We start from the raw sequence: 22,763 nt of genomic DNA, 5'->3' as shown, positions 1-22,763 counted from the left end.
TCTTTATAAACCCAACGTGTGCAAGCTGCAGAAACATAGTACAGATATTTGGATTTCCACTTTTCATTTTTCTCATTGTTCCCCAAAATTAAACAGTTACAGTCTTCCCCCTTTGAGAAGGGACTGTTGTTGCAAAATCCTTTGACAAATTTGACAAGTCAAGGCACCATGTTTTTTCGGAAGATGAAACCGAATCAGAAAACCTAGGTTTCCAACTATGGCTGCAATTAAACCTTGGTTACAACAAGATTGTAACCTTTAAAAAAGAAAAAAGAAAAAAAAATTTATATATGTCATTATATATACAAACTAATATTAAATAACTTTACCTTTTGAAAATCTTTTTAGGAAAAAAAAAATACTATCAATTTGACGTAGAAACATATAGACACATTTGAATGTGTGCAACAACAGTTTTTTCATTGCCAATTATGCCTTACGAGACAAAATATCATTCCTATAATATGTACGAAGCAGGATAATTCCAAAAGGATATTATGGTTATAGACTTGATGTTAGATGTAACCAAGAAGTGGTTGATAGTATACTGAAAAAAAAAAAAAAAAAAAAAAACATTTTCTATAAAGCCATACAACCAAACGGATCGATTTCTCGCTTCCACTATGGAATGAAAATGGGAAAAAACAAGAAAACGAGAAGAATACTAAGAGTAACGCTCAGCGATGTCAATGAGACATGTGCAGAGCTCAATCGGTTTACAGAGCATAACCATGTGGTCGGAATCCGGGAAGACCTTGATCTCCGTCACCGGATTATTCTGGATCATCCACCGCTGGTAGTCCTCGTCCAACACCTTATCTTCCTGGCACACGATGAATACACGACTAACCGACCCGTATTTCTCCATAGACAGCGCTGTTTCCTTCAGCAATTGCAGACCGCCGTAGAGACTTATGGGTCTCACCAGCATCTTTGCCAGTGTCAAATCCTGTAACGAAACAAACCAGCTTCTCTATCAAACTATAATGACTCTGCCAAAGCCCATGCTTCCGTATCAAATCTAAGGGTATGTTTACCCAATAAATAATAATAATAACAATAATAAAATTTAAAAAAATCTAAATGTTCTATTATAGCAACCACCAACAAATATACATTCGCACAACACACGAGATTCACACACTGATGTGGTGTGTTACTTCTTCAGATGAAGAAGAAAATGTTTCACTGTGTAGAAGAGAGGTTACATCCAAACCCTAACTCGAAAAACCCTCAAATTACAACTGCTTGCTCACAAAACGATAGTACATTATATACTCCTCCAAGTCACGAGTCACTCCATTGAGTCACGGTTGAACCCTACTAAATAGAAAACAATAAAAGATTCAATTTCACAGGTTCTCTTTTCGATTCGATTTTAAGAGCTCGGTTCAATTTTGTTGTACATCTTATTAAGATCTAAGCTGAAAAGAATAATCGAAACCAGACCAATTCACACCCTTAGTTAATTAATTAATTTGGATTTGATATTATGCCACAATAGTTACCTCCGGAAGGCAGAGCTCATACAACTTGGAGGCCAAGAACTCCGGCCCAAACAAGAGGGCAGTTGGTGGGTTATCCGGCCCGTCATCAAACCAATACTGTGTATCCACCATTGAAACCACTTTTTTCTGAAACTATATATATAAACCAACAAACCATACCAAACAAAAGTAATCACAAGTTAATGAAGGTACATACGTGAGCGAAAAAATAAATAATATAAAGAAGAAGAAGAAAATTTAATTTCCTCCTTTGATTTAATTTTCCTCATTCTCAACCTCTTGATTGAGACTTTTTGGGACAATGAAGTCCGGACGGGGCATCAGAGCAGCGGCGAAAACAGCTACCGAGATCTTGTGAGGGAACTTTTCCATGGCAGCTGAGATGCTAACCCCACCCAAGCTGTGGCCTTCCAGTATAACCTTATCGTCTGGAGGGAGGGAAGCCAAGATCTCCATCAATGGTTGGAAGTAATCGGAGATGGAACGGATCTCTTCCTTTTGCTTTGGGTTGATTCCTGAAGCAGCTAGGTCAGGAGCAGTGACCCTGTGACCGGCTGATCTCAGTAGTGTTGCTAGCTTATACCAACACCAAGCCCCATGACAAGCTCCATGAACCAGCACGAAATGATGCTTCTTTTCCTCCTTCGTTTCCATAGAGAGAGAGAGAGAGAGAGAGAGAAGAAGGAGGTCAGAGTCCTAATACGTTTCTATGGTCTTTTCAATTTAAGGAATCTTATCCCTATTGATCCTTGTCCCTTGTTGAGTACTGATGTACTTTTTGTTTTTTGGTAACAGAGTACTAGTGTACTGACAGATCAGTACTTAGGGTTGAACCATTGTTGCCGAAGACGGCATGAGCGCTGCTAGCTAGCCTGCTAGGATCCCACGAGGCCACGACCTACGTTCACGTTTTTCGCCGGTATCTGTTTTGGTATTAGCATGACTCGTCATGATTTCTCCTGCCATGATAGTAAGTCTCCTTACCGTACCCTTCCTTATTTCTAACCAAACCACTTATCATAGAATCATTATCGAATAAAAATCCTCAGTTATTTTTATTTGGTAAAACCTGTTTCATCCTTTAAATGATAGAAAATAGGATAAGTATTGGATCTCACATGTACATCCATGCAGAGAATTCAACCTCTATGTACAACTTAGGTATCAATACTTGTCACACTCTCAGTCATTTTAGAAGTAAAGAATTAAGAGGTTGGGGTGTCAACTTAGGCTCGCACAAGTTAGTCCAATTTAAAAAAATCTAAGATAGGTTTGAATCATTTATTAAACAAATCGGTGTCAAGCGTAGGCCAAATAATATTCAATCATTCCCAATATGAGGGTCCAGCTCGATCGGGACTAAGGATATCCGTTTTCATAACCGAATTTAAATTGAGGTACAAAATCGAATTAAAACTGCAAATCATAACCGAATTAGAACTGAAGCCAAACTTAACCGAATTGAATTGGCTTGAGTATCGGAATGTGGCACCAAGTCGGTTCTAGATTTGGTTCTGATCCACCTTATCATCATTCAGAATCAAATCAAAATCGAACCAAATAATCAAAACCAAACCGATTGACACCCTTAGGAGTAACCACCTAAGAGCCCAACTCAACCCGACACCCTAGCTGACGAGTTAAGCACTACTATTGCTGAAGTACTATTGTTATGATGAATTTGATCAATCAACCTAAACGGCTAAACCTTCATTGTCGAGTCCTTTTGAATTAGTCAAGTGTTCAATTTGTACACCATTATTATGCTTTATATTTGTACTATTGTCTTGATTATATAGCCCTTTGAAAGTCGAAACCTTCAAGTAATTGCTTCTTTAGAGATAAATGGATCAATAAACCTATCTAAGGCCAGTTTAGCTTGATAATTTGCAGTCTAACTAATGATTGGTATTCAATTGATAGTTTATACATGGGACCATGCTTAGCCTATGAGGTTCGATTACTTGAACAGATCAACAATAGAGTGGGACCCTAAATTGAGGGAGACCAACTAAATCTCATCGAAATCGACCCAAACTAACTGGTTTGACACCACTATGAAAATAGGTATATATATATAAATAAAATAAAAGGAGAGACGTTGGCACCTGATAAATATGTGTAGAGGATCCATTCTCTCACTCACATTAGTGATCATGCATGGTCAATAACCAAACCTACTGTCACTTACGTCTTGTGAACGCTATAGTTGCTATCATGGTGAGTGATTTAAAGTGCTATAATACATAACCACACAAAAGCAAGCAATATCAAGCAAGATGATTAGTATCTTTGCGGAAGAAATTAGGGTGTCAACCACGATCCTGATCTACACATACAAGGTTGGATTCCATATATGTGGATCGGAATTGTAGGAGAAACTAATATGATCCGCACTCCTTTTTAAACATTGAACATTTTTTCTGTTTTTTTTTTTTGCGATGGTATTCATGCCTTTGACCTAACTATTTTCGCAGGTCCATACTGACCCCACAACCGCATGAACCTGATCATACCGGGATTGAATGAGAACCATTCAACTTTCACTGGAAAACATTTTTTCACTCTACCTGTTATGAACTCATACAAAATTCTTCATTAAACTGAGATTAAGATCAAAAACCTTTATTAAATGCTTAGTCTTGAAGCTAGCACAGCCAGCAACAGCAGAAACATATCGAAGGTCTGATCGATGCGTTGGATCTGAGGTGCATTCAGGTAACTTTAAAGTGAGTAATTTGAATGTTTTCGACCTCAAGCTTCTTGAAATCACTAATTTTTCTCCTGCTGAAGAACTTTCCCCAGTTGTATTCCTGATACTTGGACTCCTCCTCCTTCTCTACCAGCTCATCCAAAGGCTTCACCATCACGTAATGTGAAGGGTTGAAGAAGAAAGGAATGGAGAACCTCTCCTTCTTTGAGTTCACCACTACCCTGTGCTCTACACTCTCATACCTGTCGTTGCTCCAAACCTGTTGAAACCCAAGTTTCCATTTAGCTATTCTATTGTTAAAATTCACCTACATACACAAACACCCAAGAGAATGACAAGAAAGAGAAAAAAAAAAAAAAAAAAATGAGTCTCAGTCCTCCCCCATGGGATCTCATATGGGATCTCATGGCTCTTGGGTATTAGACCACGAGTCTATTATTAAATGCACTAACTCAGGATTTTGATGTCCCTTGAGTGGTGGGATCTCATATGGTGAAGTTTTAAATTGGTTATGTACTTTACCTGCATAGTGTCTCCAACATTGATGATGTAAGAATCAGGGACGGGCTTGACACTAACCCACTCGCCATCCATCTTTCGCCTGACTTCAAGACCTCCTACATTGTCCTGTGCAAGGACGGTAAGGGCACCGGAATCCTTATGTCGGCCGACACCAAGAGCAAGTTCAGGTGAAGGGCAAGGAGGGTAATAATTGAGACGGACAAAGCTGGTTTGGTCTTTGAAGAAACCATTTAACCGATTTGCAGGAAAGCCTAAGCTCAGGGACATGACTTCTAGAAGCTTAAATGATAGCTTTTCCATAGCTCGGCTGTATTCTTCACATGCTTCCCTGCGTTATGCATCCATTTCATCAACTAGGTATTCGTTAAATACTCTCAAGTGAGGAGAACCAAAAAAACAAACAATAATTTAGCCGTTTGGGCTGAAATTTTGCGGTGTATCTCAAGATTTCAAAACTAGTAAATTCAAACTACCATATATTTGGAGAAAAAGAAATGTACCTGATTACGTGACCCTTGCATCCAAACAAAGGGGCGTGCAAAATTATCGCTCTGCCCCCTGTAAAATAGAAAATCTCGTCCTCATTCATATTGATGTCCCTCCGCAAGTCTTGCTCGTCATATTCATAGGGAATAGTTTAGATTGTTCTTTGTCTGAAATTTTGTATTCAAATTCAATGATTGATGCACCTTCTTTGGATTCGATATTCCCTTTTACTTTTAAAAGTCGTCAAGGCTCCAAGCATTGGTGTGCACCAGTTTTAGCCTTAGATTTTTTTTTTTTCCCTTGTCAATTCCTTCTTTGGAACTCCATATGAGCAAGACAACTTGGTAATTATTGGAAGTCTAACGAGAGATCATTCCCATATTTTACCTTTAAAAAGCAGAATTTCATTTTATTGCCACACCTTAAGGTATCAAAAAATTTGTAACCTTATTTATTTACCCGTCTAGTATAACATATTTTTCTAAAAAAAAAAAGGTTTAATATATTTTCCCCCAATGCGAGTAAATACTGTTATTTCACATATGTAATAAATAAATATTTAAGACAATGACAATTTTTTATAATGATATAATCAATCACTATCAAAATATTATTGAAAAACCCTTTTAACCCTCTAACCTAAAAAATGTTTGAGAAAAAGAGAAGGGGCAATAAAAAAAAAGTTGCCAATATCAGTCCCCTTCAAAAAATTGCGTTCAAGGAAGAAAAAAAATAGGAAACACTCATTTACATTCTTATTAGGCAACAACCAACGTCCAACAATCTCTCTTGCAAAATCAAAAAAATGAATGGACCTTAATAATTGTCTTCTTTTGATACTATTAACAATATGACCTTTAAGCACCATGAAGGCCGGAAAGAAGAGGAAAAGAAGTGTGTATATGCACGTCAATATGTGGGGTGGGGTGGGGTGGGGTGGGGTGGGGGGAGAGAGATTCATTTTGGGATCTAGAGACTCTAGGGCAAATATTTTATGGAGGAAAAATAAATAGAGTAATACAGGATGAAGCGATTTGAAAATATTGGGAATATACTCCACACTTGTTACCACATCCCTCTCCTTGCTATTCTCATAATCACAGAGCTAGTGATTTAGTAGGTTGACCGTTGAATAAATTAGGACCCCCTTAATCCATCATCAATTAACTTCATGCGTTATCACATCCCTCTCCTTACTAATCTTATAATCGTAGGGCCTGTAATTTGGTAGGCTGACCATCGAATAAATTAGGACCCTCTTGATCCATCATCAATTAAGTTTAGGGGCATATCCAAAAATATGACCTACCATATATAAGTTTTTTACTTTGATTTTTCAACAGTTCTTGCCATGTTTTGTCTACTTTTAGACTCTTCAAACATATTCTAAATCTTTATAATAACAAACAGTTATATAAATTGGAATGATTTAAATTTTTTCCATGAACAAATGATGATATTGATAAAATGTCCAATTTTGAGATCCACCCAAAGTGTCATATGCGATAATGAAGAGAATTATAAAGAGAAACGGATAAAAAATTGTGGCCATCTTGGTGGGAAGGGGGAGGGGGACGTATAGAAATTCAGATAGGAGGAGACTAACAAATTATTCGTCTACCAACCAATAGAAACAATTATGCCTCACAACAAAAACAATAATCTCCTAACATGAAGCAATTTAGCATAGGACAATAGCATAGGACAATTTTCAATATTTCCATTATGATATACCTATATTACTGATACACTTTAGTAAATACTTTTGCAGTGATACATAAATTTGAAACTTAAACAACACCCTCAATGCTTTAAATTAAATTTCCACATCACCCCTCCAAGCTAGTGGGTCATTTTTACATCAAAGCCCATTTCTCCTAAATTAAATATAGGATACACAATAGCTAGGAACATTAGTTTCCCAATAAGATCATAGTTGGAAAACCAATTTTTTTATTTTTTTTTTACTTGACTCGCCCTTTTCAAAACCTGGTGATTTAGGCAACTCATATATATATATATATATATATATATATGTATATATATATACTCTTTCTTCAAGTAAGAAGGAATTGAAGCTATAGTTGATTCACAATTGAGAAAAAAAATTGACTATTATTAAAGACAAAAAAAAAAAATTTGTTTAGTTATAGACCAAACTTATGGTCTATGAATAGTATATAGTCCAATAATAAAAAAAAAAAAAAAACCAGACTTGGTAAATTTCACATGACTCAGGTAAAAACACAAAGCCAATGAAAACTTAGAATGGCTCGGACTTGGTCTGGTCATTTCTTAAACCTAGGCAAGACTTCATGACTCTTGACTAGGTTTCATGTTTTTATCTCTCTACTCAGGCCATTACCACTTTGTATTTATCATCATTTTTTTCCTTGCAAATACTCAAAGTCATGAAAACCAAGTTTTGGTCAAGCAAGTCATCTAAGTTGAGTAACAAAAACATAAAACCTGGTCATGAGTCATGAAGACTCACCCAAGTATAAAAAATGACCATACCAAGTTCGAATCAATTCGAGATTTATTGATTCGGTGATTTTCTCAAATCATGTGAAACTCACTGAGTCTAGGCTTTTTTTTTTTTTTTTAATTAAACCACATATTATTCATAGACTATAAGTTTAGTCTACAAGTAAATAAAAACTAGAATTTTTATTTGTTGCCTTCAATATTAGCCCCCCCTCCTTTTTCCTTCTCACTGTAATGCAACCATAGCCTCAGTCCCTTCTCACTTAGAGAATGAGGAAGATCTTAAAATAAAAATAAAATAAAATCCAATCCCGACTAGGTTTGACTCCCTGACTCACCAAGCTTGAGAAGAAGTCAAGATGACAAAAAATGATTTTCCAACTATGCTATTAACACCACTAGGCCTAAAAATTGAAGGAGTTCATGGAAAAAACAACGAAGAAAGCTCAAGATCAACTCAACATAGTGTAAAATGAAAAACCTCAAGCTAATAACTATTCTCTCTAATGTTGGAAATTACAAAGTAGATGACCATTACTTAGCTTAAAAGCTAAATATATGGCATGCCATGTAATGACCAAGCCCTCTACTTTACAAACAACCAGTGATAATGTAATCAGCTACCCATGGAAAAAATTGGTGGGTGGGGAGATATTTATTCTGTCTTGTGTAAGAGTGATATGACGATTCTAGCAATTGGATATCTAGGAAATGGTCTACATAGACCACATGTGAAATTTCAGCCTCAAATTCAATCATTTACCCTTATTTATGCCCTCTTGTATCTTTATGGTCCCCTTATAGTCGAATGCACCCATTAGCAGTTTTGAATTTTTTCCGTTTTGCTTAATTTTTCCATATGACCAACTCCAACTGTGCTGAAACTTGACATGTTAGTAAGGGACTTTAGGATCTAGTTATTTATAAAATTTCAAACCCAAACGATTTGCCACAACAAATTTAATCACCCACCCATCATTTTTGTTGATGGGTCACACCAAATGAATTGCAACTATGTCCACTCATTTACCATGCAAGAATGAGACTAGATTGAAATTTCGTAGACAGATGAACCCCAAAGTCTCCTACTCACATGTCAAGTTTCAGTCCAATTAGAGTTAGTCATGTGATAATATAAGTCATTAAAAAATTAAAAATATGAAAAATGACGAGACTAAATAAGATCGAGTGCATGATTGTCCATGGGAGATCATTTCCATTGCATCAAAGGATAAATAATTAAATTTGAGGTTGAAATTTTAAACATGGTCAATATAGGCCATTCCCTAAATATTCAATTGTCGATCTATCACATTATTCTTTCCATGGAAGAATGAATTGTCATGATTGCAAATTTGCAGTTCATTTCTCCATATCTCTCTCTTCGCACATGTCACCGTTTAGTCGACTTTTGGGCAAGTGAGTTTCATTATTCGTTATGTCTAATGTATCACTTGGTGGAGGCATTACTCCACCTTCTTCCAAGTCCAAATCAAGTACTTGTACGAAAATCCGTACGGTGTTTAATTCACACTTTGACTCCACTTAGGCCCTTTTTGGTATCATTTTTGTTCACAAAAATGATTTTGACTGCATTTGGTATCTTTTATGGAGCTTGTTTCTATTTAAAAAAATTTGAAAAAAACACAAAAACCAAAAAGAGATGATGAGTCATTTATATGTTTTGACCAAAAATGATTTTCAATTATTTTTGTGCTGGACTTTAATGAACATGTGGTTAAAGGCTCAATATGAAAGGGTAAAATAGTCATTTACTTTGTAATTAAAAATCCAAACCCCTTGCCCCTTCTTCTTTAATTTAAAGTGGAGAAAGAGAGTTATAAGAAAGATAGGTGAAGGGAATCTCTTAACCTATTTTTATAAAAAACTATTTTACACATAGAGATACCAAACTATTCTCATAAAAAATCATTTTCCTAGTTACCAAACCATTTTTATGTTTTAATAAAAAAATAACTTTCATTAATGATTCTTGTTAAATAGATTAAAAAAAAAAAAAATGATACCAAAAAGCCTTCATCTCTTTCTTTTTAATTGATTTTTATTTTCAATGATGTCGAAATGTGAATAGACACCGTACCATCCTCCTACGGTCCTACCAGGAAGCTTTCCCTAACTTCAATATGGGAAGCGCCTCTTAGGGCGGTGGTGGCTGCTATTGTCCTAGATCATGTCCGACTCTTCGCCATCAGAAGTCCCTCTAGGGGTGCATCCTCTAAAGAAGTCAATAATTCCATTTCTTTGGTTGCAACTCGTGCACATCCTCTAAAGAAGGCAATTATTCCATTTCTTTGGCTGTAAGCACGAGTTGCAGACCAGTCCATCAGTGAGGAAAGAGATGTAGGCAACAAGAGGAATTCTCTCTCTCCTGTTTTTTCTCCCTACACTCGTTCCTCTCCAGCACCCCAACCCTCGAGAGGATCTTGATCTTAATCTTAATCCCAGATCTTAATCTTAATCTCAGATATCGTGACTTAATTGGAAATCTCCAGATCTTAATCTTAATCCTAGATATCGTGACTTAATTGGAAATCTCGATCCCAATTTTTTTTAAGAAAAAAAAAAAAAAAAATTAAACCTTTCTTTCTCACTGACGAATTCTGGAAGAAGGGAAAGGGAAGTACCTTAAATCAGGAGGGTAATCAGGCCACTGACTGTAATTCTGCCGCAGACGCTGATCATTGGGCTCATCAGAGAGCGGTATCACCATAGGATAATCCACCGTGAAATCGAAAACCTCCTTCCAGTCCCTCACATTCTTGGTATGCTCTGTATCGTAGTAACCCAGTGGATTCACCTCATCTCTCCTCACCCTGCGCTTCTCTTCCAAAGGCAGATCGAAGAACACCTTCGCCGCCGTCTCAACTCTCCGGCGGACATCCAACGGCACACCATGGTTGATCACCTGAAAAAACCCCAATCCTTACATGCACTTCCTATCTCCTCCACCAAACCGGAAATAGCCAACAGATCGTCGGTGGAACCCTCCAGGGAGTGAGAGTTCAAGATGGAGAGATCGATTAGCGGGATCCCTCCAGCCTCAACTGGTTTGAGCTTAGGCCTTTGCTCGGTGGCTTGGATGAAATCTTGATCAATCTCACCCATTTTCTCAACTCGGATTTCCACAAATCCTTTCCAGATCTAGAGGTGGTGGTTCTTACTTGTCAAGATATTACATTGAATCTGTGCAGGATTTTCTCTCACTTATATTTCTCTTTCTTGGGTGAGTGTGGAGACTTACAGGACATATGGTTGTCGTTTTCGTATACGACGATACCCCACAGAGTTCACGTTCCAGGTTTCAACAACGGTTTAAAAAATTCCGTAACGTTGCGCTCCCAGTCAGGTCAGTTCTGTTAGTTAAAACGGGAACGGCAAAAAAACATTGTTCGATATGGGCATATTTTAAATGGATCAAAACGTGAACGAGATGATTAAAAATACAGTCAAATAAGATAAAAATGGAAAAAAAATAAAAAACGAATAATACGTATTTTAAATGTTTATATTTAAATAATACGGTGTTAAAAAAAGGACAATATATAGACATAAATTGGCATAATAATTCTCTAAATACCTAGATAACAATCAAAACAAATAGCCCCGTTTTAAACGTTTCTATTTTAAAACGTTTATATTTTTTAAAATCCGTTTTTTTACTATAAAAAAACGAGATGGCGTTTAAAACGGCAAAAAAACTTCAAATAGCCCCGTTCCCGTTTTTTATCGACTTTCTGTGAAAAATTCGGCAAGCGGCGTTTAAAACGGAAAAAAAACGGGACGACGTTTTAAATGCGTTTTAAACGCGAATAAACTAACTAAGGGTCAGTTACAACATCATCGTACGCATAGGATTCCTCTCAATAGAATCTGAGGATTAGAGGGTGATTTTAAGGCTGAGATTATCAAGTAGGGATGCAACACGGCCGGGTTGGGTTGGGTTGGGTTGGGTTGGGCTTCTTAAAACTTTAGTCCAATCATTAGTCTCTTTAATTGGATCCAAACCCGCCTTGATAGGGCCGTAAAATTTTGACCTAGACCTTACCCTTTAGGGTTTAGCCCAACCTTACGGGTCCTAATTGGCCTTGATTTTTTAGGGTCGGATCAGGATGACCCTGACCCTGACCTTACAAAATATGAAATAACTTAAAAATAAAAAATATTCATAATGAGGAGATAACAAAATACAAAGTTACAAATTACATGTTATAAAGAGAACATCCTAAAGCAAACATTCAAATAATACGAATAACTCTAACTATTATAATAAACTAAGAGGAGATCATCCTGAAAACTTAACCTCCACTTGATGAGAAAAGAAAAAAACTTCAGGTTCAAGGAACAAGATTGGTAAAAAATGATTTTCTACCAATTTTCACTGTATTAAATATATATATATATATATATATATTGATAATAAAAGTCAATAATAAATATTCGTATCAACAATTACATATTGATTTAAGATAGTAATTTTAAAAAATATATTAATTATTTTTCATTTTATTAATAATAATTACTAGAATAGATATATTTTTTATTTTTTTGATAGAAAAAGAAAAAGAGATATTTTTTATTGGTAAAAAAGGTAAGAGAGATTGGTGAGATTGTGAGAAGATATATTAGGGTTTTGAGGTGTCAATGACTCAATGTGAAATAATATGTAAAATTATGTTAAAATCAAGGTCATAACCAGGGTTAACATCAAGGGCAAAAATCAAGGCCAAGTAGAGCCAAAACCAGGGCAAAAAATCAGGGTCGAGTTTAGGGCGGGTTGGGCGGGCCAAAGACATTAACCCTTACCTGCCCTAACCCTGACCAGGGTCAGAAATTTCAGGGTCGGGCTGGCCCTCAAGGCCAAAATTTTTGGGTCGGTCCTTGTTCAGGATCAGGGCAAGCCAAGGAAGGATCTGGGCGGTCAGGGTCAAACTTGCACCCCTAGATCCTAATATGCATTCCTAAATCATCTCAACTCTAAGATCACTCTCTGATTCCTAAGATCTCATATTCTCTCAATTTTACACTCCTATGCATGGTTTTAAAAATTGGATTAAAAAAAAAAACCCCACAGATAGGTATTAGCCTTTAAGAAAAAATGTTGGGTATGTCGCCGATATCAAATATGTTAGCACCCATTGTGTCTATCTCTCTCTTCCTTTTTCTGAAATGACTCTCATATCCTTCATGAATGATACTCCATCATATGATCCTATTGGTGCTATCCATTAGCATACTTGATATTGGTGGCATACCTATCTTTCTCCCTAAAATTATTTTTTATTAAAAGCAAGGGTAAATATGATGGTTTTAATTTATCGAAAAGGTATTGACTTTGATCAATCCTAAGTTTTAGAGCCTTGCTCCAGTGTTATAAGAAAAAAATCATTGCTCTGTGTAACAACCATGGCTATCAGATTGATTGGATCCATCAATTCGTATTAATATTGGTAAGGACTGATTTGATTCCAATTTTTGGAACCTAAGACTCAATCTCAAAAAAAAAAAAAAAAAAATTCAATCCAAGTTGATAGAGTAGATTTGAATTAGTATTAGATCGATATTGGCCAAAATCAAGATCTTATCCAGTACTGATTACTAAATCTATGGCGATGACCTAAAGTAAATGCATATTCTCTTCAACATCCCCTCAATCGCTTTTCTTCCTGTGTTTCCCTCCCAAGGTTATAACAAAAAAATTGGGATGAATCAAAATTGTTCTTAATCAATTCGAATGGACCAAATCAAAATGCGCCCTAGTTGTCTCAGCTCTTTTCTTCATCCTGCACAACTAGTTTAAACTTTAGGAACCCTCAAAATCATTAGTTGATTATCTACTAGGATCGGATAATTATTCTCTAGATAATTCGGATTTGGATCCAAATAACCTTTGATCGGATACGGATATCCCTAAACAAATACAAATGCGGATTCAAATTTGGGTTGGGTGAATCCCAAAAGACCTCTGAAGTTGATTGGGCCTCTCTAACTCTTGTTATTTTGTACCTGATTTCTTATTTAAACAATATAACTCTTCTATATTTTCGAGCTTACTTTTAAGAACTGCATCAATATCGATATTGAAAGTGTACATAATGGTCAAATAAGTATGTGTCAATTTCATTCAAATAAAAAAAAAATCAACTTTTTAGCCTTAGTGAGCAAATCCCTATTAGTTACCATGCATATCAATTTCGATTTCTCATCATACCAAAACATATTTGCCGATATGAGTCTAATAAGGCATATGTGATTAATACCTATACTAACACCAATGAAGAGGGAATACCAAGAACTGAAATAATATTATAATTAACAAAAAAAAGAAGTAGAAGAAGGTGGTCATATTTCATGAAAATACACCCAGACACAGGAATGGCAAAATGACCACTTAACCCCATGAAATGAAAAAATCCAACTCCTTTTATTTTATTTTTGGTCAAACCACTCCATTTATTACACACATAATAGAGTATATAATACAGTCACATTACATAATTATCCTTGATCTTATTTAGTCACATGGTTTGATTTTGATAAAGTCTTCTTACTCATTCAGATACCTTGAAGTGAGCAATCTGGATGTTATCCACACCAAGCTTTTTGAAATTACTAAGCCTCCTCGCACTGAAGAACTTTCCCAAGTTGTATTCTTTATACTTGGGGGCTTCTTTCTCCTTATCCACTAGTTCCTCCAAAGGCTTTATCATCACATAATGTGAAGGGTTAAGGAGGAATGGGATGGAGAACCTCTCCCTCTCCGAATTCACCACTACCCTATGCTCCACACTCTCATACCTGTCGTTGCTCCACACCTGTTGTCCAAGGTTGAAATCCATTTCCCATTATTAGCTATAGCTACTCTTATCTATACTCAGTCAAGAGAAAGGCTAAATTAAAAGAGGGATGATTACCTGAATAATGTCGCCCACGTTGATGATATAAGAATCAGGGATGGGCTTCACCCTTACCCACTCACCATCGGTCTTCCGCTTCACTTCCAGACCACCTACATCGTCCTGTGCAAGGACGGTCAGAGCTCCCACATCCTTGTGCTGGCCAACACCGAGAGCAAGTTCAGGTGAAGGGCAAGGAGGGTAGTGATTGAGACGGATGGTTTGGTCTTTGAAGAACTCATTAAACCGTTTTGCAGGCAAGCCTAAGCTCAATGCAATGGCTTCCAGCAGTTTAAACCCAAGGCTTTCTACTGCTCGACAATATTCCTCACAGGCATCCCTGCATTATACACCCATTTCAATTTTCAAAATTTTTCCTTCTACTAACAACAGTACTAGTCCATTGGCCCATACTAACCACCCCACAGTCGATTTATCAATTCTTTTTGATAAGAAATCCTTTTCCATTTCAATTATAACTACAATTAGGATCGGATCATATTGAGGTTGAACTCGAATTTTCATGCAAAACAATAAAGAACATTAAACACCCCCTCAAAGTAAGGGTGTAAATCTGTCTGGAACAAGGTATTCAATTTGATTTTGGTTTGATTCCAAGAAGTATTTGCCTCGATTTTATTCCCTAAATCCAAATTGTAACTATATTCTATGGCAAAATGGTCACGGTACGTGCAGAAAAATATAAATGTTGAACGTCTGGAGCCTGGTGAATTGACATGTGTTAAATATGTTAATCCTGCTAACAGAGTTGTAAACAACTATAACTCTGTTTAATATTTTTAATATTTAAATAAATAAATAAAATCCTAATATAAGCAGACTTATCCTTTGATTCCGCTTAGAAATCTAGATCCTCTCTCTCTCTCCTTGCTTCTTTTTCAAGGTTGTTACTTCTTTCTTCTTCCTTTTTCAGCGCTTTTCAGTCTAGTTGAAGTTTTGTTTACCAATCTCACTGAAGATTTGCATCCATGGTAAATTCTCATAGGTTAATAATATCTACCCAAGAAGTAATAATAAAATCCTAGATATTCAACAGCTTTGTTTACTTTATAAATTCAAATTTGTCCTCTACCATACATGCAAGCTTTGCTGTCCAAATCCTTTCCCTGATGATTAATATGTAAACATGGTATTGGATATGTGTGGCCAAGTCTCTCATATGCTCAGTGCTTGAAAATAGTTATGTTGATTTTTTTCTTACCTCATCCTATTTTGAGAGAGAGAGAGAGACAGAGAAAGAGAGAGAGAGAATTGAGATTTCCCAGCAGAATCGAAGGAGGAGTCCGTTTATATTGGATTTTTATTTTTTATTTATTTATTTATATAAAAAAAAATATATTAGACAAGTTAAGTAACCACTCCGTCATCTCTCCACCCTAAAAACTAGGAATTAGTTACAATATAAAAAACTAATAGATGGTTTAGGTTAATCTAATATTAAATGGATGGTTAATATTAAAAGAAAGTGAAAATAAGATTGCAATACGTATGTCCTGCTACCACTCGCCCATATTCTATTTAGTTTGACTCGGTTCCAGTTATTTGGTTCATAACTGATTTTAACTTCAATTTCACATCCTCATGAGTGGATGGTTTTGAAAAGGTAAGAGGAGTCGAACTCAAAATCACATGCTTCCTGAGGCGAAGGTTCCTTGTCAACGCTTCTGCAATCCCTTGGGGTTCAATTTACAATTTGGTACCGTCTCACTATCAAACTTGGATCCACTGTGGGGCAACAGGGCATTTGGCACACATTCAATGTTCAGAAATGCCTTGGGCTGCGTGCAACCACCTTAAGCTTTGTGCTCTAGGGTTTCTGACCATTGGATAAGTGTTAGACGCCCAGCTGCGCCATAAAAGAATTCAATCCCACACTGTCCCGAGTAAGAATTACAAGTAACTTAAATGAGGGGGATAATCAGGTCACTGGCTGGTGATCTGCCGCAGGCGCTGACCGTCAAGTTCATGGGTAAGCGGGATCTCGGTAGGATCAACCACAGTGAAGTCGAAGACTTCCATCCAGTCTCTCACATTCTTGGTGTGTTCACCGTCGTAGTAACCCAATGGATTCAACTCGTCTCTCCTCACCTTGCGTTTCTCTTCTATAGGGAAATAGAAGAACTCCTTCCCCGCCGTCTCAATCCTCTTACGCACATCAGACGGCACGCCATGGTTGATCACCTGGAAGAACCCCCAGTCCTTGCATGCACTTCCTATCTCCTCCACCAGATCAGATATGGCCTGTGGATGGTCTCTCCAATATCCCTCCAAAGAATAAGAGTTTAAGAGGGAGAGATCTATCAGTGGGATCCATCCGGCCTCCAACCTGGTGATGAACTTAGGCCGGTGCTCTATGGCTTGAATGAAAGCTGGATCAACTTCACCCATCTCTCTTACTTGATTATCTTCTAATCTCTCTCTCTCTCTCTCTCTCTCTCTCTCTCTCTCTCTCCCGCATTCTAGGCAGCCACAGAGTTTTGAAGTCTGCCTCCGAGAGATTGAAGTGGCTAGATGTTATACACTGAACCTGGACGGGTTTTGCTATTTCGTAAGGTTAGCATGAATTCATTCTTTCTTCATTGTTAGGATGTATGGAGAGAAAAAATAAATCGAACTCACGGCTGACGAATTTGAATTTGATGTATTCAGTCGGACTGTGGTTCAGCTATGATATCACCTTGAAGAATATGAATTCAAGTCACCATCACATTTGATGTATTCGGTCGGACAAGACTGGGAAAATTGATTTTGTGTTTATCCCTTCCGCGGCCATTTCCTCTATGTTTTTTTTATAGAATCCCACTCCACATTTCTTTCCACTATTTTCAATCAAATTGCACCTTACTAAAAATTACATATTTCATTATTTCTTTTGTTTCATTTTTATTTGTCAAACAAACAGGGATAAATATCCTAGCTCAGGGCGTTAGATCATTCTGCATGTCATGATTCAACCTTTCTAATGGTCTAGAGTATCTACAAAGATACATATGGAAATACAGGTTCCCCTGGCAAATAATAATGTATCCCATCCAATGGTTTTTTAACAATTTATAATCATAACGATCTAGAACTATATTGATCAATGTGCATGATCAGTCATCTATTGCAACAAATACGCATCCACAAGAAGAAATAAACAAAAAATTATACACAATACAAGGATATAACTTTATTCTATACGAAATCTATATTCACCTGAGAGAACCAAATATTTTTCACTGGGTCAAAAAACTCTCTACTGCTTTTCACCTCCCGATGTGATTTCTCATATATAATTGTATTTAGGGTTTTCTCATAGAGAGAATAGATATTTTAGAAGTCTTAATCCCATATAATTTTAATTTTAATCCTATACATATAATGGATCCATAACCTGACTCAAACATATAAATTCTAATAATAATTATGTGAACCACTATAGAATACAAGACATAAAATATAGCAATCACATTACCAAAAAATAAAGACTAACAATCTCTGCATTGGCATCTTGAAGAAGACAGATGTTGATGTCTATCCTACAAACTCCACTACTTATCCTGAAAAAGACTGATGTTGATGTCTATTCTTGCAAACTCCACCACTATCTTTGCCTACCAGCCATACCCAACCAATGTCCACACCATTGCATGGGGTGCCTCATACAATTCATTGCTGCATTATGTAATGTGATCCATCTCTCATATGTATACAACCCTATTGGAAAGATCACTGCCACTCACAAAATCCGAAGCGAAAGAGGCTCATTTCTTTCCAGAATTACATGTGTTCACAACCTGAGCTTTCTACAGCTTTCGGTGTCTATCTGTACCTTATGCTTGAGTTCAAACAATATCTCCACCTATTTCATTACAACCTGCAGGTCTATATAAATTATTAATCATCCGTCTCTACATCACAACCATGGCCCTCTAGAGACATTGAAAACTCCAACTTCACATAAACATCTGAAACTTCTTGAATCAATGTTCCTGGTGAAATCAGATTTTTCCTTGGATATGATACATTTCTAACCTTAATCATATTCCACTACAATTCCATTAAAAATGTGAATCTGTATCGTCCCAATTTCGATAATCTTGCTTTTAGCTTTAGTTGCCATTTTGATTGTAACACTCACATGTATGATATGTAGTAACATGGAACACATATGAAATAAGCATTCAAGTGTTAAAATCCAATCTGAAGTTTATGTCTCCTGATGAAGTAGCGAAAAAGATACCTTCATCATTCTAGGACCATTCAACCACAGTAGATTGGATTATTTATCTCTATTTTCTTCCTTGCCCTTTTTCTCTTTTATCTTCCATATGCTTTGGACAATTATTCTTTAAATGATCTTCCACCTTGCAATAGCAACAAGATTTTGAGACCTTTATGCTTACCAAACTCTTCTAATCTCTTAATTCATGAGGTATTTTAATATAATAAAATATTATTTATATACTTTTATTTAAGCATATTTTTATAATCAAACCTAAATGGATCCGGTTATATCCTGTCTAAAAATCAAATATCCGTATTCACATCCGAGTTAGCTTTTCAACAAATGCGGACAATTTTTGGATGTCAATTTTTTGACTATGTATTCTCCCCTTAATAGATATGAATACAATTAAATACGATTTTTGACTATCCATTTACATCTCTAGTTCCAAGCACCATAGCAGTGTCCAAAATCATAACATCCAAATCACCCAAAAAATAGGTATATACTTATGTGCAAGGTTCTGATTCTAACTGGTTTCAAACTAGTCTTTCAATTATGTAACCTTTGGGAGACCGATCTTAGAATCATCCCGTCCCATTTATCAATGATCTATTCCAAAATTCATATTCAGAACCAAACTAAAATCTTAATGGGTATTGGTTCTTAACGGGTCAGTTGCGATCATGGTTTCAAGTATTGGTATAGTATTGGTTGTATCGACTGAGACCAATCCTGAATCTCTGATGGATTCGAATCAGTTTTCTGTATCGTTTCAAGGGTAAAATAGTAAAAAAAAATCATAGTCTTTAAGAAAAAATCAAGGGCAAAACTGACGTGCAAATCCAATTCAATTCGAATTGATATAGGATCTGATATTGACACCGATACCATCCCCTAAATCCATGGTTCCGATCCAATTCCCTATTGAACTAATTGACAAACTTAACAAATATATGGCAAAATTTTTTTTTTCTTTTTAAACTTGGGAAATTGTAAATTGTTAGCCTCGGATGATAATGAAACATATAGATGTGAAAATGACTTCGATTCATATTCTTCAAGGTGATCATCACAGCTGAACCAGTCTGACTGTATCCATCCAACGCAAATTCGTCAGCCATGAGATCGATTTTGAAGAATGTTCTAGCTTTAATTTCTTAATTGGAGGGAGGGAGAGAACGTTTTCGTTTTCGTCTTCGTTTTGGGTGTTTGTTCAGCAAAGGCCGCCTGACAGGAGTATAAGAGAATCCGTATTTTTTATTAGTTTACAAGAGGTTTTTTTTTTTCTTTTTTCTTTTTTTCAGGATTGTAGGAGTTGCACCGGTGCAAGGGTCAATGAAAGTATACCTAAAACCATCAACAGGGTGAGCATTTCCACCTTTTCCGGGGTTGGAGTGATCATTTCACCCGCCTCTATGTAGGGGCGCAACCCTTACACTCCTAGACAAAAAATAATCATAGTCTTAGTCACATGACTACTGCACCAGCACAGGGGTTAATGGGCGGGTAGGAGAAAACATCGATCAAGAGGAGGTTTAGGGGGTAGGGCAGTCTTTTCATGCTCGATTGTGTCTCAATGTAGAGAACGCACATAGGGATGGTTTATTTCCTTAAAATAAAAAAGGAAAATGTTTTCTGTCTGCGAGTGTACATTAGCACTCCATTGTGTCTTCTCTCTTCTCCTTCTATGAAATGACATCTCCACACTTTATTGGAGAAAGAGAGAGAGAAAGGCCCAAGGAGCACTGGCTTAGGCCACATTCCAGGACATAAAACTTCATCCCAAACTGAAAAAAAAAAAGGGTAAAAAAAAAACTTAGGGCCCATTTGATAATGTTTCAAGAAACGTGATTCTACAGTTGAAACGGAACAAAAAGTGTTTGATAAAATTAATTTGTTTCACTTGTTTTCAAAAATAGAAATTAAAATTTCTACCTATTTATGGTTCAAGAAATTTCTACTTGTTTCGCTGTTTCTAAAAACGACTCATGTCCATTCTTTCGCTGATTACTATCGACTTCTAAAAACACGATTTATCAAACACTTTCAATTTCATTTCTATTTTTAGACACGAAAATTTATGTTTATATCGTTTCTTGAAAAAAAAAACAAAAAAAACATTATCAAACGGGCCTTTAAAATGTGACGCGACTATTGCACCAAGATACATAAAAGGCAAAATAACGATCCCATTCTTCATGGATGGTAAACATTATGCCTATATTGATACCTCTTTTCAGGAACTCCCATTAAACTTATGCTGTTATGCTGACACAAGGACCACACTGCAGTCAAAAGTACCCTATCCCAACAAAACTGCACAAATGGTGTTTTCTGTCAGATAGCATGGCTCCTGGGCCAATGCCCCAGCGAATAAGAGTTTACATTCGAGGATCATGAGGGGCACGATAATTATTCTACACTACTCCTCCGTGTCTGGGCGCAGGGGCACGCTCCGGACAAAAACTCGGTCCCCGACAAAAATTGTGGCGTCTGTAATTACCTAATAATGATTGTGACTTCAGAGTTGAGAGGGGCTGCGTTGAGTAATAGTGTTATTGCTACGTGTAACGAAAACGACAACAAGAGCTTATGATGGCCTTGTGATATAGCAAAACCTGTCCAGGTTCGATGTATAATAGCCAACCACTACAATCTCTCAAAGATGGAGAGACCTTATAGAACTCACCTATAAATCTTAAATCTTAGAATACCGGAAAGAGAGAGGCGTTTCTGAGCTTCCAGTGTAGAAGATAACAGGGTAATTAGAGAGATGGGTGAAGTTGATCCAGCTTTCATCCAAGACATCGAGCACCGGCCTAAGTTCATCACCGGATTGGAGGCCGGAGGGATCCCACTCATTGATCTCTCCCTCTTAACCTCTCATCAATCTTTAGAGGGATATTCCAAAGACCTTCCACAGGCCATCTCGGATCTAGTTCAGGAGATAGGAAGTGCATGTAAGGACTGGGGGTTCTTCCAGGTAATCAACCATGGTGTGCCCTCCGATGTTCGTAGGAGGGTTGAAACCGCGGCGAAGGAGTTTTATGAGTTGCCTCTGGAAGAGAAGCGCAAGGTGAGGAGAGATGAGATCAATCCATTGGGTTATTACGATACAGAGCACACCAAGAATGTGAGGGATTGGAAGGAGGTCTTCGATTTCACTGTCGATGATCCTACCGTGATTCCACTTACCGATGAGCCCGACGATCCGACCATCCGGGAGATGAACAATCAGTGGCCTGACTATCCTTCTGATTTGAGGTATTTGTAATTTTAATTGATCATCAAGAGTTGTTCTTGCAAGGGAAATTGAGAAATTTGAAAATTGAAAATTGAAATGGGTGTATAATGCAGGAACAACTGTGAGGAATATTGTCGAGCAGTTGAGAGGCTAGCGTTTAAACTGCTGGAAGCCATCTCACTGAGCTTAGGCTTGCCTGCAAAACGATTTAACGAGTTCTTCAAAGACCAAACCAGCTTTGTCCGTCTCAATCACTACCCTCCTTGCCCTTCACCTGAACTGGCTCTCGGCGTTGGCCGGCACAAGGATGCCGGTGCGTTGACCGTCCTTTCACAGGACGATGTAGGTGGTCTGGAAGTGAAGCGGAAGACCGATGGTGAGTGGATAAGGGTGAAGCCCATCCCTGATTCTTATATCATCAACGTCGGCGATATTATTCAGGTAATCATTCCTCTTTTAATTGAGCCTTTCTCTTGACTGTAAAGATAAGAAAAGTAGCTAATAATGGGACAACAGGTGTGGAGCAACGACAGGTATGAGAGCGTGGAGCATAGGGTAGTGGTGAACTCGATGAGGGAGAGGTTTTCTATCCCATTCTTCTTCAACCCTTCACATTATGTGGTGGTGAAGCCTTTGGAGGAACTTGTCGATAAGG

General features: G+C 37.0%; 2 protein-coding genes and 2 pseudogenes across 2 annotated transcripts in view; 1 reads left to right on the top strand and 3 right to left on the bottom strand.

Moving 5' to 3' along the window:
• Nucleotides 1–664: 664 nt before the first annotated feature.
• LOC122072861 (salicylic acid-binding protein 2-like) lies at nucleotides 665–2,225 on the bottom strand. Its single transcript, XM_042637287.1, has 3 exons — nucleotides 1,785–2,225; nucleotides 1,509–1,640; nucleotides 665–949 (listed from the first exon to the last, which is right to left on the bottom strand). Exons 1-3 carry the CDS (start codon nucleotides 2,160–2,162, stop codon nucleotides 665–667), a joined length of 795 nt encoding a protein of 264 aa, XP_042493221.1. The 5' UTR covers nucleotides 2,163–2,225.
• A 1,892-nt stretch (nucleotides 2,226–4,117) lies between these two features.
• On the bottom strand, nucleotides 4,118–10,937 carry LOC122073881 (annotated as a pseudogene).
• Nucleotides 10,938–14,249: 3,312 nt separating this feature from the next.
• On the bottom strand, nucleotides 14,250–17,039 carry LOC122073882 (annotated as a pseudogene).
• Nucleotides 17,040–21,561: 4,522 nt separating this feature from the next.
• The window catches only part of LOC122073754 (protein DMR6-LIKE OXYGENASE 1-like), a 15,753-nt gene continuing 14,551 nt past the window's right edge, over nucleotides 21,562–22,763 (top strand). The window contains exons 1-3 of the mRNA XM_042638379.1: nucleotides 21,562–22,128; nucleotides 22,222–22,549; nucleotides 22,625–22,763. Coding sequence (XP_042494313.1) covers nucleotides 21,638–22,128; nucleotides 22,222–22,549; nucleotides 22,625–22,763 — 958 coding nt within the window. The 5' untranslated portion in view covers nucleotides 21,562–21,637. The remainder of the gene's footprint in view (nucleotides 22,129–22,221; nucleotides 22,550–22,624) is intronic.

This window comes from Macadamia integrifolia, chromosome 3 (genome assembly GCF_013358625.1).
Source record: "Macadamia integrifolia cultivar HAES 741 chromosome 3, SCU_Mint_v3, whole genome shotgun sequence".
NCBI classification, from domain to species: Eukaryota; Viridiplantae; Streptophyta; class Magnoliopsida; order Proteales; family Proteaceae; genus Macadamia; species Macadamia integrifolia.
This window is presented reverse-complemented; position numbering and strand designations above follow the sequence as displayed.